The sequence below is a fragment of the Eriocheir sinensis genome, chromosome 6 (assembly GCF_024679095.1).
Source record: "Eriocheir sinensis breed Jianghai 21 chromosome 6, ASM2467909v1, whole genome shotgun sequence".
Lineage (NCBI taxonomy): Eukaryota > Metazoa > Arthropoda > Malacostraca > Decapoda > Varunidae > Eriocheir > Eriocheir sinensis.
This window is the reverse complement of record NC_066514.1, coordinates 641,456-659,964: the sequence shown is the minus strand read 5'-3', so window position 1 is coordinate 659,964 and position 18,509 is coordinate 641,456. Positions and strand designations below refer to the sequence as shown.

Sequence of the window (18,509 nt, the reverse complement as noted above, 5' to 3'; positions counted from 1 at the left end):
TGAAGATGCTGGTTAACTCTTGCATAAGGGGTTTGGACAGTATAGGGATGAAAGAGTGACGATGCTAGTTAACTCTTGCATAAGGGGCTTGGACAGTATAGGGATAAAAGAGTGAAGATGCTGGTTAACTCTTGCATAAGGGGTTTGGACAGTATAGGGATAAAAGAGTGAAGATGCTGGTTAACTCTTGCATAAGGGGTTTGGACAGTATAGGGATGAAAGAGTGAAGATGCTGGTTAACTCTTGCATAAGGGGTTTGGACAGTATAGGGATGAAAGAGTGAAGATGCTAGTTAACTCTTGCATAAGGGGCTTGGACAGTATAGGGATAAAAGAGTGAAGATGCTGGTTAACTCTTGCATAAGGGGTTTGGACAGTATAGGGATGAAAGAGTGAAGATGCTGGTTAACTCTTGCATAAGGGGTTTGGACAGTATAGGGATGAAAGAGTGAAGATGCTGGTTTACTCTTGCATAAGGGCTTTGGACAGTATAGGGATGAAAGAGTGAAGATGCTGGTTAACTCTTGCATAAGGGGTTTGGACAGTATAGGGATGAAAGAGTGAAGATGCTGGTTAACTCTTGCATAAGGGGTTTGGACAGTATAGGGATGAAAGAGTGAAGATGCTGGTTAACTCTTGCATAAGGGGTTTGGACAGTATAGGGATGAAAGAGTGAAGATGCTGGTTAACTCTTGCATAAGGGGTTTGGACAGTATAGGGATGAAAGAGTGAAGATGCTGGTTAACTCTTGCATAAGGGGTTTGGACAGTATAGGGATGAGATTGATCAGAAAGTCGTGTGCAGCGGGGCCGTGGGAGGGGGGGAGGCATGCAGTTAGCAAGTTCAGAAGAGCAGTCAGCGTGAAAATATCGATAGAAGATAGAAAGAGAGGCAACATCGCGACGGAATTTAAGAGGTAGAAGACTATCAGTAAGAGGAGGAGAGCTGATGAGATGAAGGCTTGGTTGGTTATATATGCTAACACCACCCACTGTTGCAGGTCTTCCAGGTGAAGGCTCCCCCTGGCTGCTACTACCCCCCAACCCTCATCACTGGGGTGGGCACTGCTTCTCGCTGTGTGGTGGAGGAGATCTTTGGGCCGGTCCTGGTGGCCATGCCCTTCAGGTGGGATTTTAAAAATGCTGTGTCTGCCTCAGGCCACAATGTTGTCTATGCTGCCATTTCTGTATACCATTTATTATGTTAACCCGGTAGCGACGGATTTGTGCTTAAGTGCTTTAGCAGCGATGGCCAAGTTTGTTTGAAGCCAAATTTGGCCTGTTGCTCTACATGGTGCAGCCAAATTTGGCCCTGCTACACGGTGAAGCCACAAATTTGGCCCGTCACTGCTACACGGTAAAGCCACAAATTTGGCCCGTCGCTGCTACACGGTAAAGCCACAAATTTGGCCCGTCGCTGCTACATGGTGAAGCCACAAATTTGGCCCGTCACTGCTACCGGGTTAAAAATCATTTATTAATCCTTAGTTGCCTGAATCTTCCAAGCTACATAATTCTTCTCTTTTTTCAAACACCCCAGGACTGCCAAAGAGGCCATTGCCCTGGCCAACAACACCATCTATGGCCTCGGGGCGTCTGTCTTTACCGAGAAAATGACCCTTGGCGTTGAAGTTGCAAAAATGATCAAAGTATGTGATGTTTGAATTCTTTACCTAATCTGAAATCTTCATAGTCTAAGCTGAAGTATGACTGTGTTGTTTTGACTTTTCCACTTTAATTAGGAGAATGAATATGTCATACTAACTAAATTTTATGCTTTTGAGAGATTTATCCCATCATTGTAAACCCTAGTGATGTTTGAACTCTTTACCTAACCTGAAATCTTCATAGTCTAAGCTGAAGTATGACTTGTTTTGAGTTTTCCACTTTAATTAGGAGAATGAATATGTCATACTAACTCTAAATTTTATGCTTTTGAGAGATTTATCCCATCATTGTTAACCCTAGTGATGTTTGAACTCTTTACCTAACCTGAAATCTTCATAGTCTAAGCTGAAGTATGACTTGTTTTAACTTTTCCACTTTAACAGGAGAATGAATGTCATGCTAACTAAATTTTATGCTTTTGAGAGATTTATCCCGTCATTGTAAACTCTAGCGATGTTTGAACTCTTTACCTAACCTGAAATCTTCATAGTCTAAGCTGAAGTATGACTTGTTTTAACTTTTCCACTTTAACAGGAGAATGAATGTCATACTAACTCTAAATTTTATGCTTTTGAGAGATTTATCCCATCATTGTTAACCCTAGTGATGTTTGAACTCTTTACCTAACCTGAAATCCTCATAGTCTAAGCTGAAGTATGACTTGTTTTGACTTTGCACTTTAATTAGGAGAATGAATATGTCATGCTAACTAAATTTTATGCTTTTGAGAGATTTATCCCATCATTGTAAACCCTAGTGATGTTTGAACTCTTTACCCAATCTGAAATCCTTATAGTCTAAGCTGAAGTATGACTTGTTTTGACTTTTCACTTTAATTAGGAGAATGAATGTCATGCTAACTCTAAATTTCATGCTTTTGAGAGATTTATCCCATCATTGTTAACCCTAGTGATGTTTGAACTCTTTACCTAATCTGAAATCTTCATAGTCTAAGCTGAAGTATGACTTGTTTTGACTTTTGCAGTTTAATCAGGAGAATGAATGTCATGCTAACTAAATTTTATGCTTTTGAGAGATTTATCCCATCATTGTAAACCCTAGTGATGTTTGAACTCTTTACCTAATCTGAAATTCTTATAGTCTAAGCTGAAGTATGACTGTGTTGTTTTGATTTTTCCACTTTAATTAGAAGAATGAATGTCATGCTAACTCAAAATTTTATGCTTTTGAGAGATTTATCCCATCATTGTTAACCCTAGTGATGTTTGAACTCTTTACCTAACCTGAAATCCTCAAAGTCTAAGCTGAAGTATGACTTGTTTTGACTTTGCACTTTAATTAGGAGAATGAATATGTCATACTTTAATTAGGAGAATGAATATGTCATACTAACTCTAAATTTTATGCTTTTGAGAGATTTATCCCATCATTGTAAACCCTAGTGATGTTTGAACTCTTTACCTAACCTGAAATCTTCATACTCTAAGCTGAAGTATGACTGTGTTGTTTTGACTTTTCCACTTTAATTAGGAGAATGAATGTCATGCTAACTAAATTTTATGCTTTTGAGAGATTTATCCCATCATTGTAAACCCTAGTGATGTTTGAACTCTTTACCTAACCTGAAATCATAGTCTGAGCTGAAGTATGACTTGTTTTAACTTTTCCACTTTAACAGGAGAATGAATATGTCATACTAACTAAATTTTATGCTTTTGAGAGATTTATCCCATCATTGTAAACCCTAGTGATGTTTGAACTCTTTACCTAACCTGAAATCTTCATAGTCTAAGCCAGTGGTATTCATTGCATGCTTTCATGAAAGGGCCTGCTCATAATGACTCAATTCACGGCTCTCTAAAAATATATAAATTAATTAATAAAAAAAATACATAGAAAAATAATTTAATAATTTATCAAGAAAGATATATATTTTCATGAGGTGAGATGGAAGACAAAGTCACAGTAAGCGATAACATTCTAACATCCCTGCCCTAGTCGTACAGAAATCATACGTGTCTACTACGGGAAAACTGATCAGCGACACGTCTACGTAGTTCTAGGTCACAAAATCATAATGTCTGTCTAATACGGGAAACATCAGCGACACGTCTATATATTAATTTAATTAGTTGAGTTACGCTAACTTGCAGTAGCTGCGGCTCTCTAAATCAATGTGTTTAACCAAAGTGGCTCTCTTGCAAAAATTAGTGAATAACACTGGTCTAAGCTGAAGTATGACTTGTTTTAACTTTTCCACTTTAACAGGAGAATGAATATGTCATACTAACTAAATTTTATGCTTTTGAGAGATTTATCCCATCATTGTAAACCCTAGTGATGTTTGAACTCTTTACCTAACCTGAAATCATAGTCTAAGCTGAAGTATGACTTGTTTTAACTTTTCCACTTTAACAGGAGAATGAATGTCATGCTAACTCTAAATTTAATGCTTTTGAGAGATTTATCCCATCATTGTTAACCCTTCCTGACGAGTAGTTTTGTTCCAGGCTGGAGCTGTGTGGATCAACTGCCACAATTTGTTTGATGCAGCAGCTGGCTTTGGGGGCTACAGGCAGAGTGGCTTTGGGAGGGATGGCGGCAAGGAAGGTTTGTCCAACTCAAAACCTGAGACTTCTGTAGATAAGCAACTAAATTATGAAAAACTATTCTACAGAGTCACTATTCCATGTCAGGCTGCAAAGAGACACAGAGCTCAAACACACACATATATAGATAGTGTTTGATAAAATATTACAATTAGAATCATAATGCTACATATGTCAGTTTTAGAATGTGAGAAAATTTGCACAGTGGCAGCATTGAAACTGATGAGACTGTAAGCTACACTGTCAGACTTGGGGGAGCTGTCAGCATCCACAGGACTACCATAGTGTAGGCTGTGTGTGTATTTACCTAGTTGCATTTACCTAGTTGTAGTTTTACAGGGCCTGGGCTTACGCTCGTGTGGTCCCGTCTCCGTATCTATAATTATCCAACTTTTCCTTGGATCTTTGCACACTCTTCGCCGATACTATTTCTTCACTTAATCTGTTCCAAACCAGTGTGTGTGTGTGTGTGTGTTAGTTGGTATGTGAGGGATTAAGTGTGCTGAAAAGGAGTGCCAGAACAGGGAAAACTTGAGACACTTCTGCCATGTCAGTGAGAGAGGTTCCTAGGGGTGTGCAGGACATCAGATATATAGATAGATAGAGAAAACTTAAAGGATGACTCATCTATACGTCCTAAGAGTTTTTTTTATGTAGTATTTTTTTTTTCGGCCAAGCCCGTTCTGGCGCAGGCAAGTGCTTTTTATAGTGACGCCATCTTGCATTGGCCCGTGCTGCCCTCCCGGAGCTCATCTTTAATCCTAGAATCTAGAGTCCGGGTTGATAGGTGGTCTTCTGGACAGCATGTGGGTAGTTTTAAGCCACTCGGCGGCGGCTGAAAAAACTTAGCTTGGTGGCACCGGGCGGGGATTGAACTCGTGTCGTCCTGAACGCGGCGCCATCATGCTATCCATTCAGCCACCGCCTCCCCTATGAGTTTAGATGTTAGATAATCATAGTGCCTCAAGTCAGAGTTTCAAGTCAGCCTACAAGTCCTTATTATTCCAGGCCTGTATGAGTACGTCAAGCCTGCCTGGCAAGGACCTCTCAAGCTCACAGCGCCTGCAGTGGATTTTGCAAGGTTTGGAGCAGCATACAACGGTGGCCTGCCCTCCAACCCTGCCTCACCCCAGGTTAACAGAGACACACATGTTAAGGCAGGACTCATATGGGGTGCATGACACAGTGCATCCATTGTTGTCATTATTCTTTTGTGGGAAACTAAACAAATGCCTGCAAAGTTGCTGTTCCTACAAGGGAGGTAGAAGAAATTAAACCCTTCACTATGGGCCAAAACAGTGCCCCGCGCCGTATCCGGGATCGCCACGCGCGCCAAACTTCAAATGTCGCTATTGAATATAACAAGTTTTCAGCCATAAACTCAACATAATCATCATGTATTATATATGAAAACGTGCAGAATTAAATGGTGCACATAAAGAAACTCACTACGGCCAGGTCAAAACAGAGCCCCGCACCGTATTCGGGATCGCCTCGCGCCAAATTACAAATGTCACTATAGAATAAAACAAGTTTTCAGCCATAAACTCAACACAATCATCATGTGTTATATATGAAAACATGCAGAATTAAATGGTGCACATAAAGAAACTCACTACGGCCAGACCAAAACAGAGCCCCGTGCCGTATCTGGGATCACCACGCGCGCCAAATTTCAAATGTCGCTATTGAATAAGTTTTCAGCCATAAACTCAACATAATCATCATGTATTATATATGAAAACATGCAGAATTAAATGGTGCACATAAAGAAACTCACTACGGCCGGACCTAATCAGTGCCCTGTGCCGTATCCGAGATCACCGCGCGCCAAATTTCAAATGTCACTATTGAATATAACAAGTTTTCAGCCATAAACTCAACACAATTATCATGTGTTCTATATGAAAACATGAAGAATTAAATGGTGCACATAAAGAAACATAAATTAATTGATAGTTTTGAGATGTAAGCATAAATATAGAGATAAAATAACTTGTATATTGGCTAAAGCGAGCCAGGACACAGTATACACGTCCTCGGATATGGTACGGGGCACGCAAGGACGCAGTATACGCATCCTCGTGTTGAAGGGGTTAAAAACATTGTAAACAGTTCTAGAGTGGTCCTTCACATTTTCATACTGGACACCAAGTGACTATTTTATTATTTTATCTTTAATTTTATTTTTATCTTTTATTGTTACTATTATTATTATCATCATTACACAGGCGTCCCTCAAATAGCACGGTTTCCAATAGTTCGGTTTTGGTTTTATGTGGATTCTCTAAGAAGATTTTAAGGATTTTTAAATATCCAAATGTGCAGGAAATTTTAAAATCCTAAAAGATCTTTCGTGACAATCCGTATAAATCTGAAACCGAACTATTGGAAACCGTACTATTTGAGGGATGACTGTACTTTGTTGGGCCATTTTTGACAAGTTGGAGGAGGAGGAGGAGAAAGGAAACCTGGGTGATATGAAGTGACTGTAAGCAAGACTAGTTGGGACTCCACTCACCTCTGTACACCTGGATTTCCCTTCTCCTCCTTTTCCAATACAGGTAACTCTCAATTTGCGCGAGTATTGTGTCCTGGAGGAGGTAGAATAAATCAAAAACAATGTAAATCAAACAAGAGGTAGGTTTGTACCTTTATTGCCTACTGTATCACTCTGACTCCTCTCCCTCTCGTGGTTCCTCCTCTGGCTGCCCTTCCCCTCGTGGTAGCACAGCAGCGAGGGTGTTGTTGTTGAGTAGCGTGGCAGCGTGGGTACTGTATTGTTGTTCAAGAGGCGCGCAGGAAGAACTGAGCTCAGCTGTGTGGCCGCGGCGCCGTGTGAGTCCAGTTGCGTGAGACATCCGGTGGCCACTCCATAAAATATCGTGTACAAGTGAAGAAATGTGTAAATTAAACATTTGTTTGGATTTTGGACCCTGCATTATTTAAAAAACGCGTAAACCAAACACGTAAATCGAGAGTTACCTGTACTATTATTATTATTATTGTTTACCTTTAATCAGTTATCATATGCTGTCATATAACCTAACTTTTGTAAACCTTTGCATTTTTATTTAAGAATCAGTGCGTGGTATCTGGACGGGAATCGTGCCATAAATTATTTTGACGAGAGATTTCTTCCCTAATTGCAGCATCAGCTTCAGCATGCCGTGAGTGCCGAGGGATCGGTGCCGCGCGTGGACCAGACTTACAAGCTTTACTATGGCGGTGCACAGAAGCGCCCTGATGCTAACTATTGCCGGGTGGTCCTGGACACACAGGGTAAAGCCTTCGCCCTTGTTGGTGAGAGCAACAGGTAAGAAGGACCTCAGGTTGAGTATGTTCGCCAATTCAAACATGCCATTCCAGTCACTAGTCATCATCATCATCATTTCATGGACGCCTGGTCCTAGGAGCTCCCACCAGGGGATGGCCATGGCAGAAGAGCTTCCACCTTTCTCTATCCAGACACTCCCTCCTTGCCTGCTCATAGTTTCTCAAGGATCTTTCCCCCCTCTCCCTAACATACTCTTGCACCCTATCCCTCCATTTCACTGGAGGTCGTCCTCTAGCATTCCCTCCCTCTATCTCACTCACATACACCCTTCTGGTCATCTTACTCTCCTCCATTCGCTCCATGTGGCCAAACCACTTTAAAGTCTGTTGCTTCATTAGTCATATCAGGAAAAAAAATATCTGTAGCTCTGATGCACCATTTTCTTCGGGAACCTTCTTGATAGGGGTGGCCACGGCATGAGTCTCGCTTTTCCCTTCTACACGTGGGGAGAACTGGAGATTAAATTTTCTGCTATGGCCACTCCTCCAAGGGGAATTAGTGGGCTTCGTGGTGCAGTGGTTAGTGCACTCGGCTCACAACCAAGAGAGCCAGGGTTTGAATCCTGGATGGAGTGGAAATATTTGGGCGGCTTTTCCGATACCCTACGCCCCTGTCCACCCAGCAGTGAATGAGTACCAGGTATTAATCGGGGGTTGTGTCCCGTCTCCTGGGGTCTATTCCCTTCTATAATTCCTTCCCCTTCTGTCCCTCTCTGGCATATGACCACAGATGTTGTGCTGACTAAGCGAAACTTTCCAACTTTTCCAAGGGGAATTCCCAGAAGGAACAGGGCATCAGAGCTTTAGATAACTGACATTTTCCTGGTGTGAGCACTTACTGGAATTGTGTGTATGAATCAGCAAGCTTACTGAATATTAGAAATACACACAGCACTTGGTACTGCCAAGACTTGAAAATGGATTATGAAGGCAATTCTGAAAACAAAACTATCTCACTGTGAGAAAACTTTAAAGATCACTGAACTAATTCACTGTGTAACCTCACAGGAAGGACGTGCGCAATGCTGTAGAGGCGGCCGGCAAGGCTCAGTCTGGCTGGGCGAAGCGGAGTGGATTCAACCGCTCACAGATCCTCTATTACTGGGCTGAAAACCTGGAGCAGCGTCGGCAGGAGCTAGCAGACCACCTGGTAGCAGTGACAGGCCAGAGTGCCAAGCAAGCAGCCCAGGAGGTGGATGCCTCTGTATCCAGACTCTTCCACTGGGCGGCACTGTGCGACAAGTATGGCGGCAGCGTGCAGGAGACACAGCTGTATGGCATGGTGGTGCAGGTGAATGAGCCCGTCGGGGTGGTAGGGGTGGCCTGCCCGGACGAGGCCCCCCTGCTGGCCTTTGTGTCCTTGGTGGCTCCAGCAGTGGCCCGAGGGAATGCTGTGGTGGTGGTTCCCAGTGAGGCCCACCCTACTGTGCCCCTCTCCCTCTACCAGGTGAGTTCAAATCAAATCCTTTGTATTATTTAATATACAGTGGTACCTCGTGATTTGAACTTAATTGGTTCATTTGGGCTGTTTGAATCACGAGGTACCACTGTATAATGTATCCCTAGTTGGCCTCCGTTGTCTAGTGGTCAGCGTGCCTGGCTTCTACTCCGCGGGCCCGGGTTCGAATCCCGGCCCGGGCAGTCAGCGTGCAGCTCACCCAACTGTTCATCCTCCCTCTCAGGCTGGTCAATAAATGGGTACCTGGGGAAGGTAAACTGTGGTAACCTGGATGTCACACTGGCCCTGTGTCCTGGGGTAATGGGCTCCCTCCCATCACAGGCTCAAGGGCCAATGTTACGGAGATGAGCACTGAGGCCATGCCCTGCTACAGCGTATGCCCCAAACTTTACCTTTACCTTTAGTTGGCAACCCAAAGGTTTTACTAATTCTCATGAGAACCAAAGACTGTCCTCTTGTGAGACACCAATGTCCTTTGCAATCTTGGTGATTGTAAAGATTTGTATCTGATTTGTATGACTGAAGCACTAAACTTTATATACAGTAGCAAATCAAGGCGATTCAAGTCATGCCTGTCCCCTTATAGAATAGCTGTTAGGTGATTCCCTCCCAGAAGCAGCTGCTAAGGTAGATAAGCTAAGAATGCCAAGGATTCACATGATCTCTGCTGTTAGGCCTGACAGGATAAGAACACCAAGGATACAGACCCTGATCTTCACTGTTCTTCCCCACAGGTGTTGGAGACTTCTGACGTGCCTGCTGGTGTCATCAATATCCTCACCGGCAGCCGCGACCATATCACCAAGTACCTGACGGAGCACCAGGACGTCCAGGCCATGTGGTGAGTCCTGGAAGCATTTATTTTATTTATTTTATGTCTACGCCTATAGCGCCGGTAGGCTTGCTTGAGGGGCCTGGATGGTGTTCGGCCCCAGCCCGTCATGGCGCAGACAAGTGTTTATAGTGGCGCCATCTTCTCTTGGCTCATGCTGCCCCCCGGAACTCCTTCTTGATTCACTTGGACGGTTTCCTCTAGAGTCCGGGTTGATGGGTGGTCTTCAGGACAGCATGTGGGTAGTTTTAAGCCACTCGGCGGTGACTGAAAAATCCCAGGTGGTAGCGTGGGGATTCGAACTCGCGTCGTTCATCACGTGGTGAATGTGGGCCCAGCACGCTACCACTCAGCCACCGCCTACCCATTGTTTATGCTTCTCACAGGAATTTCAGGCCATTTCTGAACCCTACGGAACAAACAGAAGGGGACTATTAATTCTTTTTACTCTAGTTTATGCTGCAACATGAAAGTTTTGCTCTGCCCATCTGCCCCAAGAAACAATACAAGGGATCTACTAACTTTTGTAAAAAAAAATCTGATTGTAGTTCCTTGCACATTGTGTCATACAATTAAAAAAAGTTACAGAGAAAATACCTTTTATGCTTCATGCCAGAAACCAAAAGTTTTGTGAGGTAGATGAAGCATTTAATTGTAGGAGGTCTTAGGGTTGTATTGTAAGCCATTTTGCCGCCCAAGAACACATATTTGACAAGCCTTTCATAGGAGTTTTGGGCATTTCCAGGAGTATTTTTATGGTTCTAGTGGTAACGCTCATTATAACCCGATTGATCCCCTCTTTGACCTTTAGAAATAGATGATGTGAGAAGGGAAAGTACCTTATAATACCGACCTTAATGTCTTTTCTGTTGGTTGATATCACCCAACTTAGTTTGTACTCTATTATATTTTAAGAAGGCCAACAAGGGTTAACACTGCACACATTGTCATTACAGGTACTTTGGTAGCCTGGAGGGATCAACCTTTGTGGAGCACACCTCGGCTCTTAACGTCAAGAGGACATGGGTGAGCTACGGCCGCCAGCGTGATTGGTCCAGCCAGGAACAGGGCGCGGGTGAGGAGTTCCTGTACCAATCCACACAGGCCAAGAATGTCTGGCTCACCATGGGGGACATCTTTGCCAACTAACATGCCCAGTGTCGTAGTTTTGTGTGTCGCTAATGCTATGTTGGGCCGTGCTTTCACTTTATCGAACATTTTTCTTTGTTAATACAGACGTCCCTCAAATAGTACGGTTTCCAGTAGTTCGGTTTTGGTTTTATGTCGATTTTCTGAGATTTTTTAGGATTTTAAAATTTCCCGACAAGCAGGAAATTTAAAAATCCTAAAAGATCTTCCATGACAATCTGTATAAAACCGAAACCAAACTATTGGAAACTGTGCTATTTGAGGGACGACTGTATATCAAATGCAGTTTTCCTTAAATGACATCTTGCCAACTAGTGCAATCAGTCAAGAATTTGTGCTCAAACTACAGCGAAATATTTTGTTTGTTGCTTGTATCATATGGTACCTCGCATTCATTTGACCACATATGTTACTTGGTTTATCATGTGCCAAAGACAGTTTTCTATGAATGGCACCATTGCCCACGAGTGCACTCAATATTTTCTGCACAAACTATAAAAAGAAATTTGTACATGTGGCAGGTTGTTTTTTCAGCTTTTCTTTCATCTTATATAATATCCTGTGTTCATTATGTTAGTCAGTTTTGCACATTATAGTAGTTTATATATATTACAGTAAAGTCTCACATTTGGCGACATATTGGTGTCAGAGAAAACTTGTTATATACAAATAATCAAAACAATGTGAAAAATGTTTATCGGTATCAGAACCCTCAGAGAAAGCCTTTTTGCTTATTTGGTGCCATCAGACCATTTCTTGGCCTTATCTTGCATTGTGTAATTGCTGAGGTTCTTTCCCATGTGATACATTTTGGCTCCTTTTCCTTCCAATGAGGTCATCTTATTTATCATCTCCTCCATTGCTCCCCCGTTTTCATAAAGCCTTTGACATATCACACTCAGTAGACTGCACAGGGCTAGACGTTGTGCCAAGTGGCTGAGAATTGTGATTTTAGTATATGACAGATAGACTGATACACTTTTGGTGGGGAAGTACATTGAGAACAATTAGCATTTCCACCCATCAACCCTGACTAGCAAAGTTCTCTCAAGAAGATCAATTGGAGCCCCATGGTGGCGGTCATGAGCTAACCAAGAATGGTGCAGCTGTAATACTTACTTAAACCACTAATAGGCTGGTGCAAACCAACAGGTTCTGTCATGAAAGGCTACTGGTGCTATGTGCTGTGGGCCCAACAAAAAAGAAAAAAGAAAAAAAAAAAAATTAATTGAGGTCGCCAATTGCAAATTCCCAAAATCCAAACATGCTGAATGTGAGACTTTACCGCACTGTGCCAATTATAAACAGATTGACATGTATTCTGTACTAGGTGCTAGAGTGCTAGAGTGCTATATTAAATTAATGAGTTGGTTTTATATATTAAATTTATGATGTAATTTTATTATGGATTTAAAATTTACAAGTACCTTGTGTATTCACTGAAGGTAAAACTGGAGAAACTGTAGCTAAAAGTTCCTGGTGCAGGTGGAGAAAGGTACAATTTATACCCAGAAGGGATTAAGTGTCCAGAAGTGGTGTTATGCTGTGTTTTCAGTCAGTGGTCAAATGTGACTAGTCAGTGTTGGGAAAGGCAATCCATGACACATTTTTGTTCCTATAAATTTTTGACAGCTACAAGGGTGCTGGGGTATGCTTTGCATTGGTGTAAGTGCCTCCATGTTAGAAGTGTCTTGGGTGTTGTTAAGACTTGCATGCAGCTCTAATGAATAGTTACCGGGCTACCACAGGACAAACATGGTCCCTAACAGAAACAGTTGAATGAACACACACAGTTAGAAGTCATACATCAATGGTGTGGTCAAGTGTAAATCTTTATATCAACAGGCATCAGTTGGACTTATTGATGCTTCACATCAGATGGTCGAGGCTTGTCAGACACCCATACAATATGAATTCTAACATTTTTGTTAACCCCTTCACTCCGGCAACGCTGACGTCACTGTATGGAAAGGGTTAGTCCTCTTCTAAACCTCTTAATCCTCTTTTAAAACTTCTTAAGAGGAAGTGGAAGAGGATTAAGAGAAATTCAGAGGAGGATTGTGAGGTTTAGAAGAGGATTTATCCTCTTCCATTTCCTCTTGACCCTTTCCATACTGTGACGCCGACATCTGCGTCACGGATGGAAAGGGTTAAAAGAAAATTTAGGAGTATTAATGTGGTGTTCCTCACCGAGAGTTCCTGCATGACTGACTGTAAGCACACCAGAGATTACTTGGTGACTAAACATGTGGTGCAGCCATTCATGTCTGACCATACACCAAAATATTTTGATACATTTTCTGATGTAAACCAATGCAGAATATGGTATACATATCACACATTCCTTACATAATTATAACTGATCTATTTTTCCATGTTTAAGAAAGTATCACTGTTTGTTGTTAAATCACAGTTGTTATTTGATTACATAATAAAAGAGTTTGATCCACTTGGTATTATATCAGCCTAGCTCAGTGGATCCTCAACACTTGTTCCAGCTTGAAATGAGGACTCTTAGGTTCACCCATTCAACTAAAAAAGGTTAAAATCTCTGGGGGAGTGTATGTGACCTCTTATTGACGACTGCTTCTTTGAACCTCATCCATAAGGTAAAGTTGGGGGCATATACTGTAGCAGCGCGTGGCCTCGGTGCTCATCTCCGTAACATTGGCCCTTGAGCCTGTGGTGGGAGGGAGCCCATTACCCCGGGACACAGGGCCAGTGTGACATCCAGGTTACCACAGTTTACCTTCCCCAGGTTTCCCCAGGTACCCATTTATCGACCAGCCCGAGAAGGAGGGTGAACAGCTGGGTGAGCTGCACGCCGACTGCCTGGGCCAGGATTTGAACCCAGGCACGCTGACCACTAGACCACGGAGGCGTATCCACAAGGTTGCCAAGACAAAAAAGACTGCAGTTGCTGACAGCACTCAAACATTAGACCCAGCTCACCCCTGCCCAGCTTCACTTCCTTTCTCCCTCAAAGTATTCTAATATTTCAAAAATTTAGTGACTCAATCTTATGATAACACTAAGTAGATCAAGGGTTCCTATCGGTGGGTCATGACCACACGGGAGGTTGTAGAGGATTTCCCACCAGTGAGTGGGCTGTAGGTGGTAAGATGTCTTAGCCCATCTTAGGATGACTCAGGAAGGTTTTTCAGGCCTTTCTGACCCCAGTTAGCAGCACAGCGAGACCTGTGATGGAGGACGTTTCTGAGGGGAGATGGTCAGATTGCAAGGGAGGCTTTGGGAGTCCACCACCTGTCTGCCCTTCACTGCTCTTTCCCTCACCTCACCTTCCACACTTCCATGCTTACATAAAAGTCCCTAAATATTTAAACTCAGTCACCTCCTTCATTCTCTCGTCCCTAAACCTTATCCTACACTTCGTTGTGCCCTCTGCTCTAACTCTGTACGGCTTTGCAAAATCAATGACCTGTTCTCTCAAATACCATAACCTTACTCTTTCCAGCATTTACTCTCAGCTTTCTCCTCTTACACACCCTGTCAAACTCATCCACTATCCTCTGCAGCGTCCCCTCATTCTCTACCAGCAACACTATATCATTTGCAAACAGGCCCGCCACCAATGACTCCTCCGTACCTCACACTTTCAGCCTTGGACCAAGCTCCCTAACTCTGGCTTTCATTTCTCTCATACAACCCCATCCCATGTACACATTAAAAAGCCATGGTGACATCACACACCCCTGTCTCACACCCACACCAACACCAAATCTCTTACTCGACTCACCCTTCACGCGTACAGAGGCACTCACATCCCTATAGAAGGATCGGATTCCCTCCAGCAAACACCCTCCCACACCATATATCCTTAGAGCATCCCACAATCCCTTCCTGTCAACCCTGTCATATGCCTTCTCCAGGTCCATGAATGCAGCAAACAGCCTCCTATTCTTCTCTATGTATTTTTCAACTAACATTTTGAGTGCAAATATTTGGTCCACACAACCCCTCCCTTTCCTAAAAACCCTTGTTCATTGCCTAAGCTTTTCTCAGTTATTTTCTTCATCCTTTCATTTAAAACCCTTCCATAGACTTTTCCTGCCACACTGAGTAGACCTATTCCCAATCCTCTGGCACCTCAACCCGGGAGGAGTGGAAAAATTTGGGTGGCTTTTCCGATACCCTCCGCCCCTGTCCACCCAGCAGTGAATGGGTACCAGGTATTAATCGGGGGTTGTGTCCCGTCTCCTGGGGTCTGTTCCCTTCTCCTATAATTCCTTCTCCTTCTGTCTCTCTCCGGCATATGACCACAGATGTTGCGCCGACTAAACGAAACTTTCCAACTTCTGGCACCTCGCGTTGTTCCCATGCTAAGTTACATATCCATAATATCCATTCCACAACTACACCTCCTCCATATGTCAACATTTCTGCTGTTATGCCATCATGCAAGAAACAAATAATAAAAAATGTCCATGTTGTAGGGTTCATCAGGGCTAACAAATGTTATTATACAATGTCATGTCTACAGTGCATGGGTAAGCCAGGAAAACAACTTGAAGAGAACAACAACAAGAAGATGGACAATCTGTTGATAAAAATAATACTTACATGTTATATCATTCTGTCTTGCCATTCCAGACGCCCAGCTGGAGAGTTGTAAAAATCTCGGAGGTAGTTTCTCTGACTTTCCGGTGCCATTGTCGCAGTGTTCCCTCGCACATGTTCAATAAGAGGCGAGTGTATCACCATCTCTGCTGGAACAACTTGGCTGGAGGCAGGATCCTCTTCATCAATTAAGATGGCATGTTGTGAGGGTATCTGTTCCTAATGAGGCCGTGGAGACAACAACAGGCTAACACAACTGACTCCACTTTCTTGGGGTAGAGAGGGACTGTTGTTCATCTGAAATAAGTTTAGAAGTTATCAATTTCTGGATAAAATTCTTCTGTGTTCATCAAGGAAAAACATTTCAAAGAAGATAAGTTTAACCCGGTAGCAGCGGGGATCATGTTTCTTAATGGTCCCTCTAAGCGAGAAAAATGAGGAAAAATCACCCCTCACACAAACCATTTCATAATATATATCAAAGCATTTGTGATCAGGTTATGTATCATCTATTTTTTTGGGTTTATATCATGGCACAAATTTGGCCCGTCGCTGCTACACGGTAAAGCCACAAATTTGGCCCGTCGCTGCTACACGGTGAAGCCACAAATTTGGCCCGTCGCTGCTACACGGTAAAGCCACAAATTTGGCCCGTCACTGCTACACGGTAAAGCCACAAATTTGGCCCGTCACTGTTACCAGGTTAAACTTTATGTATGTATGAATCAACAACAGAATACATATAATGGATATTTCATACAAGTTCAAAGAATAGGTTCAAAAGTATAGACACAGACATGGTAGAAATTTTCCTATTTCACTAAAAATGATCACCATACCTGCTTGCTATTATTCCAAATGTATTCTCAACCACCCGGCGTACCCTTGATAGTCTGTAGTTTAATATTTTTTCTTGATTGCTCATGGTTCAAAGTGGAAATGGCTTCATCAACCAGGGTCTTGGTGGAAAGGCGTCATCTTCAACCAGAAAGTATGGAATGGGTGTGTTGTTGCTGGGTAGGGGTTCAAGTTGAGGCAGACCAACAAGATTATCCTTCAAAACAGACCATAGTGTTGTTGCTGAGAATATTCCGGCATCAGAGGAAGCTCCTGGGGTCCCAACATCCACATAATTTTTTTTTTTTTTTACGTCGTGGCCTATTGCTCCGGTAGGCTTCTTCCTGGTGGATCCTGATGGTCGACCCAAGGCTTCTTCCCGGTGGGGCCTGATGGTCAGCCCAGCCCGTTCTGGCACAGGTGAGTGTTTATAGTGGCGCCATCTTGCATTAGCTCATGTTGCCCTCCCGGAGCTCACCTTTAATCCTGGAATCTAGAGTCCGGGTTGATGGGTGGTCTTCTGGACAGCATGTGGGTAGTTTTAAGCCACTCGGTGGCGGCTGAAAAATCCCAGCTTGGTGGCACCGGGCGGGGATTGAACTCGAGTCGTCCTGAACGCGGCGCCGTCACGCTATCCACTCAGCCACCGCCTCCCTGAAACTTATAGTCAGCATCCACCAGGGCGAGAACAATGGAGTGGAATCCTTGGAGAAAGGGGCACCACAAATGTACTGTGCACGATTGCTAAACTACATGAAGACTTGTGGGTAAGCCAAGGAGGGTGAACTATCCTTATTGTCCCACTCTCCAGGTTTGCAGCCAGGGTACAGAACAACGTTGCCAGATTGTCGTACTCAGCCGATTATATTTCCAGACTTCCTACCCCAAATTGTCTTCTGGGCTCCAATAACGAAACAAATTTATAGTTATCGTTAAAAGAGTTAGATTCTGATGTTTCTTGGCAATAGTTAGGCGTCAGAAACCAGTAAATACTATGCTCTGAGTACGATGATCTGGCAATGGTGTTACAGAAGCTCTCATGCTCTACAGCAGGGGCGTCAAAAGCAAATCCTTTCGAGGGTCAGTTATTCACTTGGTTACGATCTCGAGGGCCATCAAGGATTTGGTAATTACATATTGGCAAGACTGAAGTTTGAATAAGAATATGAAATCAATCAATCATATGAATAAAAGGTATAAATGTTTTTTGTCTCATCTTAACCCGGTAGCAGCGACGGGCTGAATCCGTGGCTTTACCGTGTAGCAGTGATGGGCCAAATTTGTGCCATGATATAAACCCCCCAAAATAGATGATACATAATTTGATCACAAATGCTTTGATATATATTATGAAATGGTTTGTGTGAGTGATGATTTTTTCTCATTTTTCTCGCTTAGAGGGACCATTAAGAAACATGATCCCCTCAGCTACCGGGTTAAAGGTCCCTCTAAGCGAGAAAAATGAGAAAAAATCATCACTCACACAAACCATTTCATAATATATATCAAAGCATTTGTGATCAGTTTATGCATCATCTGTTCTGTTCTGTATAGATTTACCCCTTAATAGGGGGACAGGGCCTTTGCTCAAAGGCGGCCCTGTAAGGGGGAGCGGGCAATTCAAGTCCCGGTGGGTGTATGGACGCCTCCGCCGCCGCCACAGCCACGGGTAACAGCCGGTGAGCAGAGACGGAGGCACGGGCCCTCCGGGCAGGCGCCCAGAAGCAGCCCGTAGCGGTACACGGGCGAGCAGCCGACCAGTCAACTTGACTGCAGCGGGGGTGGGCCCAAATTGAGGATGACCACGGGGGTCAACCTCGCTGCCGCAGAAGGGCCACCCGGCTGCTCGCCCACGGAGTGCTGGCGTTCTACTGTATGTATCATCTATTTTAGGGGGTTCATATCATGGCACAAATTTGACCCGTCGCTGCTACACGGTATAGCCACAAATTTGGCCCGTCGCTGCTACACGGTATAGCCACAAATTTGGCCCGTCGCTGCTACCGGGTTAAGTCATCAGACAGGTTTACAAAATGACCCCTGGTAGGCAGAGCTTGTTTTCTAGGACAATAAAACAAACTA

At 43.4% G+C, this 18,509-nt stretch overlaps 1 protein-coding gene across 3 annotated transcripts in view; it reads left to right on the top strand.

Annotated features, from left to right (window-relative positions):
• The window catches only part of LOC126987128 (aldehyde dehydrogenase family 16 member A1-like), a 32,342-nt gene extending 18,881 nt beyond the window's left edge, over positions 1–13,461 (top strand). For 2 of the 3 annotated variants that reach the window (XM_050843852.1, XM_050843864.1), the window contains exons 8-15: positions 1,000–1,124; positions 1,539–1,647; positions 4,138–4,237; positions 5,245–5,369; positions 7,389–7,552; positions 8,581–9,019; positions 9,766–9,872; positions 10,820–13,461. In XM_050843852.1, the coding sequence (XP_050699809.1) occupies positions 1,000–1,124; positions 1,539–1,647; positions 4,138–4,237; positions 5,245–5,369; positions 7,389–7,552; positions 8,581–9,019; positions 9,766–9,872; positions 10,820–11,012 (1,362 nt within the window). In that variant the 3' untranslated portion in view covers positions 11,013–13,461. The remainder of the gene's footprint in view (positions 1–999; positions 1,125–1,538; positions 1,648–4,137; positions 4,238–5,244; positions 5,370–7,388; positions 7,553–8,580; positions 9,020–9,765; positions 9,873–10,819) is intronic. The other variant, XR_007740283.1, reaches the window with a different exon arrangement.
• The last annotated feature ends 5,048 nt before the right edge of the window (positions 13,462–18,509 follow it).